Source organism: Sceloporus occidentalis, unplaced genomic scaffold (assembly GCF_023333645.1).
Source record: "Sceloporus occidentalis isolate IW3139 unplaced genomic scaffold, rSceOcc1.0.p SCAF_4, whole genome shotgun sequence".
NCBI classification, from domain to species: Eukaryota; Metazoa; Chordata; class Lepidosauria; order Squamata; family Phrynosomatidae; genus Sceloporus; species Sceloporus occidentalis.
In genome coordinates this window covers 105,297-123,929 of record NW_028316984.1, presented here as the reverse complement: position 1 = coordinate 123,929, position 18,633 = coordinate 105,297, and the positions used below count along the sequence as shown (strand labels likewise).

The 18,633-nt window shown below is 41.2% G+C and overlaps 1 protein-coding gene across 1 annotated transcript in view; it reads left to right on the top strand.

Moving 5' to 3' along the window:
• Window positions 1-758: 758 nt before the first annotated feature.
• Window positions 759-18,633, top strand: part of LOC149313374 (uncharacterized) — a 68,925-nt gene continuing 51,050 nt past the window's right edge. Inside the window, exons 1-4 of the mRNA XM_089521520.1 lie at window positions 759-852; window positions 3,655-3,900; window positions 6,849-6,980; window positions 18,126-18,214. Coding sequence (XP_089377646.1) covers window positions 759-852; window positions 3,655-3,900; window positions 6,849-6,980; window positions 18,126-18,214 — 561 coding nt within the window. The remainder of the gene's footprint in view (window positions 853-3,654; window positions 3,901-6,848; window positions 6,981-18,125; window positions 18,215-18,633) is intronic.

The following is an 18,633-nucleotide window of genomic DNA, read 5'->3' as shown; positions in this document are numbered from 1 at the left end:
TACAGACACTGATAGAATAAATCAGAGTTTTATTATATGAAAGCAAATGTATATGGCATTTTTAAACATTAATGAACAAATTCACACAGTTCTGTGGCTTAAAAGATATATGACACAAGAAACACACCCATAGTGTTGACCCCACAAATAGTCCCATTGAAGCATATTCTAGTATAGAGGATCAAGGGCAACTTATGGACCACTCTTAAGGTAAAATAGATTGTTGCTAGGACTGACAACAAACACTTATGGATTGAAACCAAATACTTCGGTAGCTGGGTATGACTTGGGCATCGAGACCTCTGGTTCATGGAGTGAAGCCCAAGATGGAGGGGGGGGGGTAAAGTGCCTTGGGAGGGGGCTATGGGCAAAGGTGTTTGTTTGGTAGGTTGGCGGGGGGCAGAGTTTGACAGACGATCCGTTGATTCTTGTTAAAATATATGTAGTTTAAAATGGATGGTGAGAATCAGCTCAAGCAGAAAATCAATGGAATAACTTTGCCCTTTGGTTCCCTGGATGCTGGCTCAAAAGCATAACAAAAAAAATAATAGTTGGGCTATTATTGATTGATAGCCCTAATTGTGAACCTTCCTATGATTCTCGCTGTCGTGGTTTAACAGGCAAAATGCACTGAAGTGTGAAAACAGCACAATATTGGACTGGATGGCCCTTGCAGTCTCTTCCAACTCTATGATTCTGTGAATGTGTAGCTTAGAACATGTTGCACGCTTTTATTAGAGTGGTCAGTTTAGGACATAATGCTGAACCATATTTTTGTGTGGTGTGAATCAGCAGAATCAAGCTGTGGGCTCACCACCTGCTCTCCTATGCATGGTTACAAGGAGATCAGAAGTATATGCTTGTCTCTTCACCTAACCAGAGTTTACTACAGGGGTGGGCAAATTGTAGTCCTCCAGATGTTCTTGGACTCCAGTTCCTATCACCCATAACCAGAATAGTTAATGGCATGAGAAGATGGACCTTGCAGTTCATGACATCTGGAGGGCCAGCCTTTGCCCACCCACTTTTTTATTGTTATATCAGAACTGAAGTAAACTGTGGTTAGTTTAAACTTTGTTTAAGGATCCTGGTTTGATAACAGATCATAGTTCAAACTACTCATTTTTTTAAAAAAAAAAAAATCTGGACACAGCAATGAATGTTTGGATCAAAATATTAGTTGAAATAAAATCGTTTTTTAAAAATGTTTTTAAAAAGGCATTTCGCCGATGTCTATGCCATTCACATTGCACTAAGAATAATTTGGTGGTAAATCCAAAACAGTTCCTTGCCTCCTCTCTGCCAGTGTTTGGTATTAAGTTCACAGCCCATTCCTGTACCTCACAGCCCTGTACTGTCATAGGCAATAAAAATGTGACATGACAAATTGAAATTTAATGAATGCATAATGCATTATGACTGATGCCACGGCCATGTCACAATAAATGTCCTACGTAGATCAAAGCATGACAGTGCATGGTAGAAATAAAAATTCCAAGATAGCAACAGCCAGCGTCAGTATTCCTGTTCCATACCAGTTATTAAATGTGTTGATTTAGGCTAGCCCATTGCTCTCATTTTATTTTGAGACAGTTTCTTCTTTTGCATGCTGATATTTCTAGCTGGGATAATGTGTTATGCTGCGGCCCAGTTTATATGAATAGTGTGAGCAAAATGTTAATTTATTGTATGGTTCACTGCAACAGGACTGGGAATTAAGCACCTATATTTGTAAAGAGAAGCCAGCATGGTTTGAATGTTGGATTACAGTGGAGACCAGGGTTTGAATCCATGCTCAGCCGTAGAAACCTTCTGGGGCAAGTAACACTATCTCAGCCTCAGAGGAAGGTAATGACAAACCAACTCTGAGTGAATTTACCCAAGAAAACCTGTGGTAGGATCAACTTGAAGGCATAGAACAGCAAACCTGTAAAGAAAGGAATTCAGGAGGTAATGTCTACTGAAAGGTCCTTTCAAATAGATTCTTATATAAGCCCAATGCCTTTGTGAATTGGTTGAATGACTCCTCTAAGTGTACCTGCTTTCTATTTTGATTTCCCTGTAACTGACAAGATAAATCTCAGTATCACTACGAGGTGCTTTTTACATCACAGGCAGAAGAGAACAGAATTCTTTTGCTTCTCTGCCCCTAAAATCCTAGTTCTTTCCTCCTACAATGAAGACTGAATGACTGGACATACTTAGTTAAGGATGTTGCTATAAAAGTGGAGGTTTATTTTTAGTTTATTTTTTTTAAAAAACTTCTCCAGATTTTGGAAAATCTCCGCCTTCCCTCAAGGGAAGCTCCTTTTATGTCTTTGCAGATTAAGCACAAATGGTTGGTTGTAAAAAAAGATAACAACAATCTCCTGATATTGTTTGAGAAGAAAGATATGTGGTTGAAATCCAAATGTTTCAATGAAGTGGGTCCTCCAATAAAATGGATACAACTACCCTTGGAGCCTGGCTATTGTGTTTTAAATATAAAAGGCATTCTAAAACATCAGCAGCATAATTGTAAGTGTGTGTGAGGCCACTAGCACTCCAGTGAGGTACTGTTATTGAAAGCAGCTTTGTAACTTTCCTCTTGTGCATTACAGTATTTGAGTTTTCAAAATGACTGGTGGCCGTTCAGCTTCTGCTTGACTGTCTCCAGTGAAGATAAGAGCTTCCCTTGCAACTTCAGAATGATTCTGTTCCATTTTTGTACTAACTTAGGACATCTGTGATAATGTCGAGTTGAAAATTGCTTCCCTGCAATTCCCACCCAAGTTCTATCCAGTGAAAAAGTCTGAAAGCTGAAATCAGAAAAGCTTCTTTGAGCTCTTCTGATCTGTGAAACCTGCTGTTATCTCTCCCCTTAATCTTCACATCAGATCTAAACACCCCTCACATTTTCAACTGTTCATCAACGTTGTTTCCTCAACCCTCACCATCCTGATTTCCCTCACTGGCACATGTTCTGATTTATTAACATTTTCCTTGCCACCCAAAATTGGGCAGTACTCCACATACATCATGACCAGCATAGTACAGAATCGAAGGTATGCCATAATACCCCAGCCCCCAGGGGCAGAAAATACTTTCAAATGAACTGACAGACCTCTTTGCTGCTGCTGTTGGGATTAACCACCATAAATGCAATAGCTTTGGTAAGATCACTTTTATTCCTGTCTTTTTTCGTGTGCCCAACCCCCTCAACTGAATAACAAAAAACCCATTACATGGGACGTGGCTGAAGCTTGTTTATAACTTTTTAGAAGATCCTAATAAGTGCTATAGGAGAGTGCTTTACTCATGTGTCTCTGACTGGGTGTTCAAACTTTTAACATATAAAAGTTTGAGAAAGTCTCTGTCTCAGACACTCATTCAGCAGCACTGTTCTAATACATCTGAGGGCACCAGGTTGGAGAAGGCTACTATCCATATTTACCCACTGAATTTACTGGGGCTGAACTTGGAGTAGATACACACAGAATTGCTCTACATGTGAAGTAAAGCAGTCTTCTCTTGTTTGGTGAGGTTTCAATAACAAGATTATCCACACAAGCTTCTGAAAAGGCCCTCTTTAGCCATTGTAGGAGAAGAAACTCTTTTCAGATGGAAAAAATGTTCATTAGTTAACTCATGTGATTTTTCTCGCTCACTTTTCAGGAACCTATTGTAATGAACCACAAACTGAGACTGATGCCTGTAATAAAGACTTGACCCCTTTGCCAAATGATCTCATTTTGGAATCAGACCATAAAAGGGAACAAGAACATGTGACCAGCAGTCGTACTACAGATTCTTCCCAAGTCAGTTTCTGCTTACCTCCAATAGGTAACCAAGAGTACGTTCTTAGTAGGAGGAAGACAAGGAAGGCAGAGGTGTGTGCTGAAAACAGCAAGTATGAAAGAGGTCAGTTACTCAAGATAGGCAAAATCCTTCTTTGAGGGAGGCCACAAGTTAGTAGTGGATGGAAAACTTGCCTCATGGGGAGCCAAGTCCCTGGGGCCCGTTACAGACGGGCCTAATAGTACGGCCTGGGTCCATACTAGGGTTAGAAAGGGTCGTCACTTCTTGACACCCCTAACCCTAGTACGGACCTGGTCCGTACAAAATGGCGGCACCCGTTCTACACGGGGGCTGCCATTACGACGTCACCACTGTGCTGCCTCCAAACAAGGTGGTGCGGTTGTGATGTGCCGTGTGAGGGCACCTAGAGCGCCCTTGCTGCGGCATGGGAAGGAGCTCCGAAACGGAGCTCCTTCTGAGGTTTGCGTCCCTGGCACAACCTTTAGATGGCTGCACCAGGGACGCAAGGGAGACCTTTTCTCCTCCCTGCCGCCATCAGGTGTCCTTGGGGCATGAAGCCCCAAGGACACCCCTTTCCAGGCCGTGGGGAAGCGGCCTTTTGCTGCTTCCCCACAGCCTGGAAAGTGGCAGATCGGGGCCTCAGAGGCTGCCGTTCTGGCAGCTGAGGCCCCGATACAGCGGGGAAAGGGCCGCTTACAGGCCGCCCCAAACGGTCTGTAACGCTCCAGAATCACATGACCATTGGCCATTTTGGTTGGCACACTGTGGGAGCTATACTCAACCACAGATTTTTATCATTTTATGTAAAGGAAACCATTTTACTATGCCACTGTATATAATGGAACTTAAGCACCCACAGATTTTGGTATCCACAGCGGGTCCTGGAACCAAACCACAAACCCCAGCAGATTCCAAGGGCCTACTGTAATTTGTCCAAGCTCTGGTAGTAGAACACATGCTGTAGATGTTGGATGTCCCAGGTTCAGTCTTCTCCAGTGTCACAGGGATGGGAAAGATGTAGGGCTGGAAAGGACAGCTATAAGACTAAACTATTTAAGATGGTTTCCATAGGGGAGATGTAGTGTTCAGATCACCCTATATTTGGGGAGGGGGGAGGAAATTATTTCTTTCTATATAAATTGCAAAGAAAGTAGCAACATCGACTTGAATTTTTAGGAACTGAAGTGAAGTTTGTATATTTTATGATCTGTTGGTGAATAAACAATTAGCTTGGGTTCATAATGTAGATGTATTTAATTTTGCTGTGCAACATTATGAACAGGATAAAATCATGGCATGTTTTCTACAGGTACACAAAAGTATTTGCGAAAATACATATGTATTGTAAACTTAAAAATTGTTTTAATTATAATGGTATCTTTCTCCCCAAGGATCCATAGAAAGTATCATTTTGTCATAGCCTGAAACTTTCCGGTGTCAACAAACTAAAAAACTTGTGTCTTCAAGTCATTTCTTACTTACGGCAATCCAAAGGTGACCCTATCATGGGGTTTTCTTGGCAAGATTTATGCAGAGGGGGTTTCCCCTTGCCTTCCTCTAATGGTTGTACCACATGAGCCCTGTAGCTGCAGCACTTGCACTTGCCAGTGAAACCAGAATTATACATGTTTGTACTCACCGTATCACCACACATTTTCATAGTCGTGTAACTGCCAGCATTGCACTCTCTTCCTGACTCCCACTTAACCTTGCCTCTCTTAACTTCACCTCTCTATGACCTATCCTGTGCCCTTTATTTTATTTTTAATTTCACCTTTTCACACAATTCCAGAGCTCTGCTACTGTGATTTAATTTGGTTTTTTTAATAGAAAAGAAAAGAAACAAGGGAAGGAAAAAGTAACCAGTAAGCTTGGGAATAGTGAGGAGCGGGCAAAGAGGAGAGGACACTGACCTGACATAACTGCCAATAACATGACTGCCCCAACTGTGACATTTCCCACCTAGGGACTTGTGCTATTGAGAGCTCATTGACAGGGTTTCCCTATCAATAAAAAGGGAGACCCAGCATGGTTGGGTGACACAGCAGGTCAGCTATAGGTTGGAGGCAGTATCGTGTGACAAGTATAAGCCAATTTTCCCAGACCTAATTACAGTTTAAAAGGGTGTAACTCACCCAAGATGACCCAATGAGTTTCCATGGCTGAGTGGGGATTCGAATCGTGGTCTCCAGAGTCATTGTGCAATGCTCAAACCACTACACTACACTGGCTCAAAAGCAAAAACTGGAGGATGTGAGCATTGATGCCACTACCTGTCACATGCTAAGCAAGTGCTGTACCATTTGAGCTAATTTCCCTCCCCTACAATTCCAGAATTACCTAGAGAAAGCTGCAGATGTTAAAATTTATTTGTTGTGTGTGTGTGATGTATATATTTTATTTTATTTTATTTTATTTATTGAGAACCAGCTTGGTGTAGTGGTTTGAGTATTAGACTAAAGTTCTATGAGACTAGAATTCAGTTTTGCACTTAGCCATGGAACTCCATTGGGCAGCCTCAGCCACAGATGAAGGCAAAGGCAAACCCCTCTGAACAAATCTTGTCAAGGAAACTCCTGTGATAGTGTCACCTTAGGATCACCATAGGTCAGAAATGACTTGAAGGCACACAACAACAATATTTATTTATTACATCTATATTCCACCTTTTTTAAGGGGGTGGAGACCATGAATGTGGAGAATGAAGATAGTGCCGAAAGAAAGCTTGGAAAAGTTATTATGATTTTTAGACAGTTCCTTCTAGAATCTCCCAGCTAGCATGGCCTTGAGAGCTGTGTTCCAAACATTTGATTTTTCAAAGTTCAGCTATGAACATAAACACTAAATGCAAGTAAAATAATTTAAGTGGGTATTCATCAGAAAGAAGTAACAAGAGGTATAGAACCATTTTGGAGTTTGGAAAAGTTGCAGTTCCCATTTCATTAGTGAGATCGGAGACTGTCTCATAGGCAGAGAATTGTTTCTAGGCAGTACATTTTGATAACATTATTCTCTGTGTCCCCTCTTCCCTTTCCCCCCTTGTTCTAAAGAATGCCATAAAGGCACTTCACTCAGCAGTTTCATCAAGTGTCCTGATAGAGAAATAATCTGTCCATCGGTCTTGGGATCCATCCAAACTACTGATGATCCCCGGCAATTTGGACTGATTCCAGATGAAGAAGGTAAGGACAGAAAACTTACTGTAGTCTCTTGTCCAAAAGAAACAGATCACACGTATAACTTAAACATCAGACAGCCCAGATAAGTAGGTTGGCCAGATCAGTGTGCTTTGCTTAGACAATACTACTTGTGTTAATACAGACACAACTGCAAGAATGTGTGCGTTTGTATGTTTTGTTGGAACTTGCCCAATACAAGCAGTGTATTTTCATCTTCATTTTAGCAAGTCTCTAAAAGGAGAAAGCAGCTCATTTATAATCTGGTCAGGTCTTTCTACTGAGTTTCAGCCAGCCAATATGAGTCACCCAAGCTTCGGAGATGTGCTTTGATGCAATCCCCAGAATCTGACTGACATGTTTTTGGTTTATAAGCAGGAATGGCGCTCTGACTCTCCCTCCTCTCCCCTTGTACATGCATATACACACACAATGGACAGAGCATTTCTGTGCTTTGGCTGACAATGACAGGCACCAACACTGCCCTGCAGGAGCAAAGTGAACGGCAGAACACATGCCAAGAACTACAGATGCTCCCTGGGAACATATCAACTCCAATCATGGCATTGCTTGCTGGCAATTATCTCTCACTTTATCAATGTGCAGATGGAGCCAAACAATGTGGAATCACGGCAGAGTATCATATGGAGTCCTTTTATCCCGCACATAGACAGAACACTAGCCAGCAGATATGAATGCATCACAATGTCATTGCCTGTGCAAACCCAAACACAACAAGGAAACAAAAGTCTAACATCTGATGTGCCAAGATTTCTTGGAAACAAGAGATGAAGTTTTATTGTAGCACAAGCAGTAGTGCCATCAACAGTCACCTTCTGAATGGGGAAACAAATAGCCTGCACAAAAGAGACATTCCCATCACTACTCCCAGAGCTTGGAGGAGTTACTTTTCAGAGTATAATTCATCCAGATCCTCCTGGTGGATTCTGGAGCATATAGTCCAAAATGTAGCTTTTCCAAGCTCTGCTAACTACAGCCAGTTCTACAGTTTTGTCAGGCTGTGGGCATCCAATAAGAAGTGTTAGGATTCTCCCAAATAAGAAGTAAGATTACCAAACATAATAAGGGACGGGGCTGCTGTACCTTTAATGGTTGTGTAGAAGAGTGAATTTCAGTTGGTGCTGTTTGTAATGCAATGACACCCATATCATTAAAGAACCATTAAATGTGCAGGAGCCCTGTCCCTTATTTACCTGACAATCCTAATTAGGAAAAGAGGGGTATCACATTGGCTGTATAAACACATATTTTTATCATGGCAAAACTGCTCACGTAGTTAAATACATAGCATGCAACTGAGCTTTGTTTTCTTGCTTTACCAAAGGAAAAACCTGTGGCATTATTTAGAACGTGGTCACTGTACACAGTCTGCAGAGGCCTTGAACCTTTTCTCTGCAGGCATTTCACCCCCTAAATTAGTCCTATTCCTGTGCAAGGGCTAAAAGAAGAAAAGAGGGAGGGGGGTAGTTTCTTATCCCAAAGATATGATGCTTTCAGGGATCCACAGCACAACTGGTAAAGGATAGTGTTGAGATGATTGCAGATCAGTAGAAGAAATCAGATGGAAGCCTGTCTCTGCTTTGACTCAGTTCCCATTCTTGGCAGCAAGGATGACAGACTACAACTCCCAGAGTCCCCCATGCTGAGCAGAGGGAACAGTATGAGTTTCGCTATTCTCCAGTTAGAAAAAAGCTACAGGTTGAGTCTCTCTTAAATAATATGCTTCAGACCAGTGATATTTTGGATTTTAGATGGGGGGGGGGGGTTTCACATGTATTTGCATATAATCTTGGCGATGGAACTCACATTTAAACACAAAATTCATTTATGTTTTGTATACACCTTATACACATAGCCTGAAGGTAATTTTGTACAATATTTTTAATAACTTTGTTCATGAAACATATATGTGTACATTGAACAATCAGAAAACAAAGCATACCTCCAAGGTGACCCGAAGTAGCTTTATTTTGGCTTGTCTGTTCGGGCCCTTAGTCTATAGCAAAAGTGATCAACATAGGTTTTTAAATGCACCACATAGGTTTTTTTAAAAAACCATTCATGCCCCCCAAGTATCTTCCAGAGAGCACAGAAGGACATTCTGGCGTGGCCTTTGCCCCCACCCTCAGCTGGTTTAAGCCCAGGAAGGTAATTTCCTGTAGTAAAGAAGAGCCCAGAAAGGACCACAAACATGGCAAAAATGCATCCCCCCACCCCCTTAAGGTTTCTCAGGTCAAAAAAGTGATTTTTTTTTTTTTTGCAGGGGGCGGTAGCCTTCCAGAGTGTTCTGGGGGTCCATGAAGCTCCCTAACTCCAACGGTTGTCCACCCCTAGAGCAAGTGTGGGTCACTACAGACCTTGTTCTGCAACTACCAGAATTCCTTTTCATTGGCTATGCTGGTTTGGGTTGATGGAGTTGTATTCCAACAGTATCTAGAGGGTTACACTTTGAAGCAGGTCCCGTCTGATCTTGGAAGTTAAGCAGGGGTTAGCCATGATTAGTACTTAGATAGGAGACTACCCACAAATATCAGGCACTGTAGACTATATTGCTAGGAAGCAATTGATGCAGTGGCTTAGTGGTTTAGATGCCAATTCTGATGATTGGAAGATTGCTGCATGATAAGGTGAGCTCCTGTCACTAATCCCAGCTTCTCCCAACCTAGAAGTTCAAAAGCATGCACATTCAAGTAGATAGTTAGGTACCACTTCTCAGTGGGAAGTTAACAGAGGTTGGTGCAGTCATGCTGGCCACATGACCGCCAGAGCAGTCCTTGGCCAATGCTGGCTCTTTGGCTTAGAAATGGAGATGAGCACCACCCCCTACAGTCGGTTACGACTAGACGTTCATGTCAAGGGACTACCTTTACCTTAACTGAGAAAAACCACCTCTGAGTATTCCTTGCCTAAGAAAACGCTATGAAATTCTTGGGGTCACCATATGTCAATAGGTGCATGCAGGTGCATTCATAAATACACACTATGAAATACTCACACACAAACACACATACTTTGCACACTCCTAGTCTAGAAGCAAGGTGTTAAGAATATTGAATGGAAAAGGAGGTTAGCTTGTTTTTTGAAAAAATGGGATTTGGGACTGATTTGAATGGGGTCATGATAGGACAGAGTTTTTAAAATGTGGTTTCCTTTCTCCAGATCTTTAGCTTGATTTGTTAAGATCCTGTTCAGGGAGCACTTAACTATAGTCATTAGGGAATCGAGAGGCCTGGGGCTTTGATCAGTGCCCATAATGCTGCCACCCTGGATCTATTATGCTTCCTGGCTCAAGCAGTGAGATTGCACAGCTTGAGCAATTAAATTCTCAATACTTTGGCTATGTTTGATGGATTATAGTAATGGCTTGGTTCATTAATGCTTGAGTTTGCCTTTGTACTGCTCTTCCTGGGGGAAATTTTAAAAATATATTTTATATATTTAAGCAGCTCCCAGTCCCCAGAAGCTGCCTTGCTTGGCAGTCAAACCAAAACAAGAGACATTCTCAAAATGCTCCTGTACTCCAGGTAGTTCCATGAATAGCCTGCAACTGCCATACTTTATTTGCCCTACTTGTTTTTCACCTGGTTTTAAATTTTCCCCTCTCAATTCCAAGCTTTTATTTCTAAAAAAACAAAACAAATGCAAGGAGCATAGTCATGGGGCAAAATGTCTATAGTATAACCAATATGAGTAAAGGCACAATCTTGCCAAGTGAAGGAAGCAGCAAATCAAAAGCCAATGCAGTTGAGCAAGGCAAGTGGCACTGGTTTCAAGACTACATAAAAAAACAATCTAGCCATCATGTTTTCACTAGATGTAGGTTTGAACATTTTTTAAAGGTAGCCGCATGTAGAGCACATTACGTCTGAGCTGGACGTAATTAAAGTGTGAAGCCTTGTTGCCAGATCTGCCCACCCTAGAAAAGGGCACAACTGGTGCACCAGCCAAAGCGGAGCAAGGCACTACTACTTCAGTGGACTTGGCCATCCGGGAGCAGTGAAGGATCTATGAGCAGCTCCAAACTACAAAACTGCTTGTTCAGTCCGATCCCGAACAGACTGTAATCCCAGCACCAAACTAGTTTTTTTTTTACTGACCAATATATAAAGTGAAGAGGAGGGAAAGTATGGTCAGTTCTATGCAGGATTTTTTTTGGATTTTTTGGTCAAAACCCACTATGAGAAGTATAAAGCAACCAACAATAAATACGAACACTGAATGAATGGGAAAAAAATCATGTTATCCACTTGTGTGGAGTCAACTTTTACCTACTGCATATACTCATGTATAAGTCTAGAAATTTTAGTCAAAAAGTTGACCCAAAAAACTGAGTCAACTTATCCATGGGTCAGTGTAAGTTCTGTACTTTAACTCTTATAAGAAGGGAACCATCCCTTGGTGAAAGGCAAAAGTGTAATCTCTCCTGAAAGCACTGCCCTCTCTCTGCTCACTCATCCATCCAGCCTTTAGTGGGAGCACTAAAGTGGGAGTTACGCCTGCTGGAATTTTGTTAAGTTCTTTTGCATCATTTTCCTTTGCTTCATCCTGTAGATCTTTTGTTACATGCTCTTTTATATCTTTTTATATCTTTTAGATCTTTTATACATGGGTCATATAAAAATCCATAATTTTAGCCCCAAAGGCTGCCTTCAACTTATACATGAGGCCAACTTATAGTTGAGTATATATGGTATTTAATGTTCCACTAAACATAAATGGCTATCTGCTTATATCCTAGAACCATTATAGATTTAAACATTCATAGAATAACCACAGGAAGCAATAGAGCCATGTGTCAATGTGCTCAATACAGTGGATCCTTGTTATACGCTGGGGTTTGGTTCCAAGATCCCCCGTGTATAACAAAATCCGTGTATGCTCAAGTCCCATTAAGTATAATGACATAGCAAAATGGTGTCCCTAATAAAAAATGGAACATCAAGGTAAATTTATACTTTTTTGGAACATTTTCAAACCGTGTATGCTTAAATCCGTGTATAAAAAATCCGTGTATAAGAAGGGCCGACTGTACATGGCTGCTTTCTTTATTATAGAGATAGGCCAATGGGTTTCAGCCTATGTATTTTTAAATGACTTTCTTCAGGGGCTATATAAAACACATAAAAATGATTATATGCTAAAACATAATACTGTGTTATATAAAAATATAGAAGCAATATGTATTAATAACATATTCTCTTATTTGCACATATTGAGTAATGAATGTGTCACTGATAAAATTTAGTGACGAATGAGTAATACAGTATGTTTTAAACTTAAAGTAACAAGTCTAACTCTGCAGAAAAGAAGTGTCTGCAGAGAGCATAAGCTGGCTAAGTGCTAGATTGATTGAATGATTGATTATATCTAAATCTGGGAAGCACGTTGGGAAGCAAGGGGGGAAAGGAAGCAATTGCAGTTACCGGAGAAGTGCTGTCTATTTAAAGATATCTGTTCTGTCTTTCATAGTAAAATTCCAGTGTTGTACAATATATCTGTCTTCACTTTGTGAAACAGCACACTACACTAGCAAATGTACATTTGCTGACTAACGTTAGCATGGGAGGTTGGAAGTGCAGCATTATCAAGGGGAGAATCAGTTAATATGGGACTCCCTCCCACCAACTGCTATCCTGGCCTCTTCCGTTCATTTGTCTGGCATCCTTTAATTTGGGGGGGGCTGAGGGCTAGCTGGAAGGAATTAGCCAAAGAGGAAGGGCTGAGGTAGCAGTGGAGAATTGTCCACAGAGAAAAGTGTTAGAAACCCCACAGAGCTAACATTAGCACTCAGAAATGAAGGACAATTGTATGGGCCAGTAGGTCCTGCAGAAGACCCATCTTTGCTGACACATTGGCTTTCTTTTAAAGTATTTCTGTGTTTTAAAAAAATTACAGGCTGAAGCTCTGAAGAGAATACTGGGCCATATGCCATCTTACTTTCTCTAGAATACCTGCAGACCCTGATGCAGTGGAAAACTGATCTCAATTAAGAGATAGATGGGCAGACTTTGGGCCACTTCCAGCAATTCTGGAGGTGTGCATCTGCCGCTGTACTCAGGAGCTGAAGTTCTGATAGGGCTGATTCCAGAGCACTGTCTCTCCCAATTTCTCTCCCACATTTCGTCTGTATAGCCACCGACCTCTAGCCTTAATGCAACAGAATGGATCCTACAGAGCCATTTTTTAAATGTTATTTCTTAAAGATAGTTCTTCCTTCACATTATTGGAATTTCATTGGTGGCTGCGGCTCTACAGTCAGTGAAACTAAAAATAAAATGTATTATGCTTTTTCCCCTCTGCATTTTTCAGCTGGAATATACTTCAAGCTCAACATTCATTAATGAATGTCTTCTGATTTTTCATGCTCCAGAGCATCTACCCTTGAACTCATGGCAAACAATTAACATTTAATTAAGTATTCACAGCAGGGTATTAGTTCCCTTAAAATCCAGTGGTAGCATGTTTACACAAAATCCTTCCTTCTCTGCTTCATTCTATTTAATCATGGTTATCTTTATCTACACTCCTAGGGTTGCAGATATTTCCACTAAGATTAACAGGATCTGGCTCAACAATATAATCTTGAGACTGATAAAGCAGACACTGTGGTATTTAATGACTTGGTTTTTCGGATAACTTATTTAGCTAAATTTGAGGACAATAGTGGTTCTTTGCAGCATGTTCATATGTCACTTTAATCATAATGAGATTTCAGATATGCTATCTTTTTTTGCAATGATATGTTCAAAGCCTTGAGGTGTTCCCTGTTCTATATTGAGAAGTCACAGCTGGGCAACTCAAATCATTTTTAAGATATAGAGGACCGTCTTCTGCTTTGCTTCACAGCTGCACTGAACATAGGGCCAAGTAAAGTCCTCTGCTCCAAGTAGAAGTGGAGAGATTCCTCTCATGTCCTGGTGCTCTGAGCTAGCCTTGACCCCAGCAGTACCCTTTGCTGTGAATGGCAGCAGCAAGTTCTTTCCCAACCCTGTTATCTGAAAACCCTTTTAACTGGAGAAGCCAGGAACTACAGCTGAGACCTTCTGACCTGCATACAAAGTGTGTGCTAAGCCACCAAGAGATCAGTCCTCCCCTTGGGGCAGGAGTCAGAAATTTGGATGGGTCCAAAGCCCTATTTTCTTCCTCCACTGGGATGCACACAGAGTTCAGCGGAAGCCAAACAAAGGCTTAGAACAGTGGTCCCCAAACTGTGCTCTTTAAGGGATTTTGGACTTCAGCTCCCAGAATTTCAGACTATTGCCCAACATGGCTGAGGCTTCTGGGAGCTGAAGTCCAAAATCCCTTAAAGGGCACAGTTTGGGGACCACTGGCTTAGAATGATAAACTCTAGAGTTGGAAGGGACCCCAAGGGCTATCCAGTCCAACTTCCTTCTGCTATGCAGGAAGACACCATCCAAGTCCTCCCTCTGACAGATGAACATCCAGCCTCTGCTTAAAGCCCTCCGAAGGAGACTTCACCACACTCCGAGGGAGTGTCTTGCACTGTTGAAATCCAGGCCAGTTGCTCCTCTCTCTCATCAGTCCTGGAAAGGCTGGACTCAGCTCCAGGCAAGGAGAACAAGACGATGGGAGAAGGTGACACTAGCAGTTGTTGCCACAAGCTGCATCTGCACTGCAGAAATAATCCAGTTTGACACCACTTTAACTGTCATGGCTGATGGAATTCTAGGAATTGTAGTTTTGTGATACATTTAGCCTTTTCTGTCAGAGAGCTCTGGTGCCACAACAAAGTGCAGTTCCCAGAATTCTGTAGCACTTAGCCGTGGCAGTTAAAGTGGTGTCAAAGTGGATTATTTCTGTAAGATAGATGCAGCCCAAACTACCAAACAACCCCCACCCCCAAACTGGAAGGATGTAGAAGTCCACCTCTTGTTTTGAAAAAACAGAATTTGGGGTTTTAACTAGTGGATGAGGCCGCTATTTGAAAGGTGAATTACCACTCCTCGAAGTAAAAAAGTTCACCCTTTTTTGCCCCACATAAGGCCTTCTGGGAAAAAACAGAACAGTGCTGGGGCTATTTTGGGCTCCCAGTTTGCACTTCAGCCACCACCACATCTTAGATCAACAAATGTCAGACAGCAAAGAACTTCAACAGGACTTAGGATGGATGGTCTGATTTGTGGTGCAGTGTTTTTGTTCCAGGCCTGGAGGAGCTTATTGCTTGGTGTTTTAAATCAGCTCCAGCCTGCCGGGCTGCAGCCAGGACCAGGGCTGGCTCATCTATAAAGGTGAACTAGGCAGCTGCCTAGGGCAGCAAAATTTAGGGGCGGCTTGGCAGCTTTTTTTTTTTTTTTTGGGTATATTGTTTTTTTGCATAAATCAAGGGGTGAAAATAATTATGAGAGGTGACAGGGGGTGCCAAAATATTTATTGCCTAGGGTGGCCAAATACCTAGAGCCAGTCCTGACCAGGACAGGATGGAGGCAGGGATTATAACACACTAAATTGCTGCCAAATCGCCAGCTGCCATCAGCCCTGGTCCAAGCCATGCTCCACCAGCACTTTTTAGAAGTCAGAAAGCTTTCTGGCTTCTAAAAAGTGCTAGCGTAGGACAGCTTGGACCTGGCTGGGATCCAGGCTGATGGCGGCCAGCGATTCGGTGGTGATTTAGTGTGCAATAATCCCAGCCTCCATCCTGCATCCCGGCTGCAGCCTGGGAGCCTGGAGCTGATTTAAAATGCCAAGTGATAAGCTCCTAAGAAGGGGTAGGGAAAGTGTACTTCCAAAGGGAGTGTGGGGGACCACTTTTCACAGAAAAATAATTTGAAATGTATTCAGGATAGGGTTCTTCAGAATCCCTGACTATTGCCTATGCTTCCTTGGGCTTATCTCAGAGTTAGGGAGAGAGCAAAGGTTGAGAGTTACAGCCCTAGAGGAATTGCCTTGTCTCACTTTCTTACATTATCTTCTTCCTCCTCTTCCTTATTACTGTCACTTCTATTAAATTGTGCAGGTATTTCTTGTACAAGACTTTGCTCTCTGCCATGCTTGGCTTTTAAACTGAATTATTTTCCCCTCTGATTTATTTGTTTGGTGAGTGCTATTTCCTGCTTTTATATGCCTGCCCTGGTTTTGGACAACCCCCTCCTCCCGGAATCTTTCATTTGGTATAGGAAGGAACAATTTGGAACATGGAGAAGAGGAGCAGAAGCCAGTGAGTCTTGCCTTGTCTTTCAAAAGCCCTTCTTGGATTTTTCCTATTCTTGTAGGCCATTTTAGCAGAACAAATACAAGTCTTAAATCTGTTCCATTTTTTTTTACTACTTAACAGTGGAATCCATTATCTTTGGAGGGCTGTTAGACTAATCTTGAGCCTCTATTAATCTTGTTTAAGGCACTGTAGTGAAGGAAAGAAAGGTATTTTCCAAATAATCCTTCCCCCACTCCATGCTAAACATACAGCTGTTGCTTCAATCACGTCCAGACAAAGCTTTTGTCATGTAGTCACCTTGTCTCCTTCACATAATTTTAGGAGGGGTCATATAACATCATCTTCCATTTGTAACCCACTCCTGTGTCTTCCCACAATTTCTTTTACTTTATTTCTTAGCACACAAAAATATATATTTCAGAAGAGAAAGATAGAATGGCTGCATAAAGTCTTTTGATTCGTACAAGTAGAGTCCTATGGAAACACCAGTTCAAGGTGTCACACATGCCTCTCTTATGGGAAACTGCACTTCTCAGTGGACAAAGATAATTATTTTTCATCTGGGAAAAAGCAACTTTCCTCCTGCTTCCTCCACATAGCATGCCTGTTGTAACCATTGACTGTGTTGGGTCTTCTTGGCTAGTTCCTGTAACTTTGAAGCACTGAACTGCGTGATCATGCTACATGATCACTGACCTACATGATCATGCAATACAGTCGGCCTTTCTTAAACACTGATTTTTTAATACACGGATTCAAGCATCCACAGTTTGAAAATGTTTTTAAAAAGTATAAATTCCAAGTATCAAACCTTGATTTTCCCATTTTATATAAGGGACACTATTTTGCTATGCTATTGTATTTAATGGGACTTGAGCATCCATGGATTTTGTTATCCACGGGGGATCTTGGAACCAAACCCCAGCGGATAACAAGGGTCCACTGTATATGTGGGATGTGGATGTGAGTGGGTATGGATCTTTGTTTTTCTTTAATTTATTTTGTGTCTTTCTCCAATATTTTCAAGGATGAGGTGCTTCTTTTTTCTGCCCATGACCACAGTTCTTCCTCTTTTTAGTTAGAAGAAAGGGTTGTGTGTCATATCCACAGCATTTAGTCTTCAGCACAAATTTTCTTAGTGAAAGGTTGATGGTCAGACCAGATCCCATTGGATCTGAAGAAAAAAAGATACAGTCATGCTGTTAACAGAATTCCTTGATACCAACTGTGTGGGGGACCAATTTTCACAGCTGTTGTGGTCTAGAAAAATAAACATCCAACCAATCTCTGGCAAAGTTCATCATCCTTTATTAATTATTGGGATAAAGATAACTCTGCTGAACTGCTTAATTTAGAAATTCTGAATATCAAATAGTGCTAAGTAATGAAATTTGTTCATGAAATTTGTTCTGGTGCTGCATGTTTGTTTGTTATATATGTATGTCTATTGGAATAAACCATGAAGGGATGGATGGTTGGATGGATAGATAGATAGATAGATAGATAGATAGATAGATAGATAGATAGATAGTACTAGGATAGGAGATATTAAAAGAAAAAAGTAAAAAGATTTTTAAACTAAAAAAACACTTTGTAAGAGTGGTTCAAAATTTCAAGCAAAATTTCTTCAAGAAGTGAAATTTGTATGTTTGTTAATTCACAAAACAAGGACTATGTTGCTTTTTTGTTAACTCAGTTATGTCTCTGCCAAATAAATGAAAACTAGCAATTATTGAATGTCTCTGTCTAACACATAAAAGGCTCTGCTTGTGTGATGTTTTAGGTGTTGTCATTTTTCAGAGTGAGATAGAGACTTTGCAGTTTAAAGTGTGAAGCTGGGGATTTCCTTATTCTGAAATGTCATTAAACAAAGAGCTATGGGATTTCTGGAATTAAGCAACTGATTAATGTTGTGAATTCTGCAGTTTTAACTATTTTAATATTTTTGATTCTTATAGCAAGGGAGACTGAAGTACCAGCTGAAACAGGAATGGTTTCCAGAAATCTCCCTGAGACCTCCTTGGATGTTCAAGAACTAGATGGGAAGGTGCCAGCTATGACATTGTTTAATAGGATTCATGCCAGGATGTGGTATAAATATTGCACATAAAATATGTATGCTGTTATCTTTACCCTTTTATGTATGAAGATAGTTCCCATGGAGCTGGTGAGTCCACTTTCTAGGACTAAATACATTTCTGTGTGTGCCTTTTAAACTGCAATTACACCAGGAAAGAAGTAGCTTTGGAGATACTTATCACACAATGCCTCTGACCTGTAGCTGGTCTGTCCCCAACTTGCCACTTTTCATTGACGGGGAAAACCCATCAACAACAAATTTGCAATTTCACAAATCCCCAGGGGCAAAATGTTGCTCCCAGGGCAATTGTGCTATTGCCAGTAATATCCACTTCCCCTTGAACCCCTCTGCTTTCCCCACGCACCCTAATTACCATTATTTCTTCT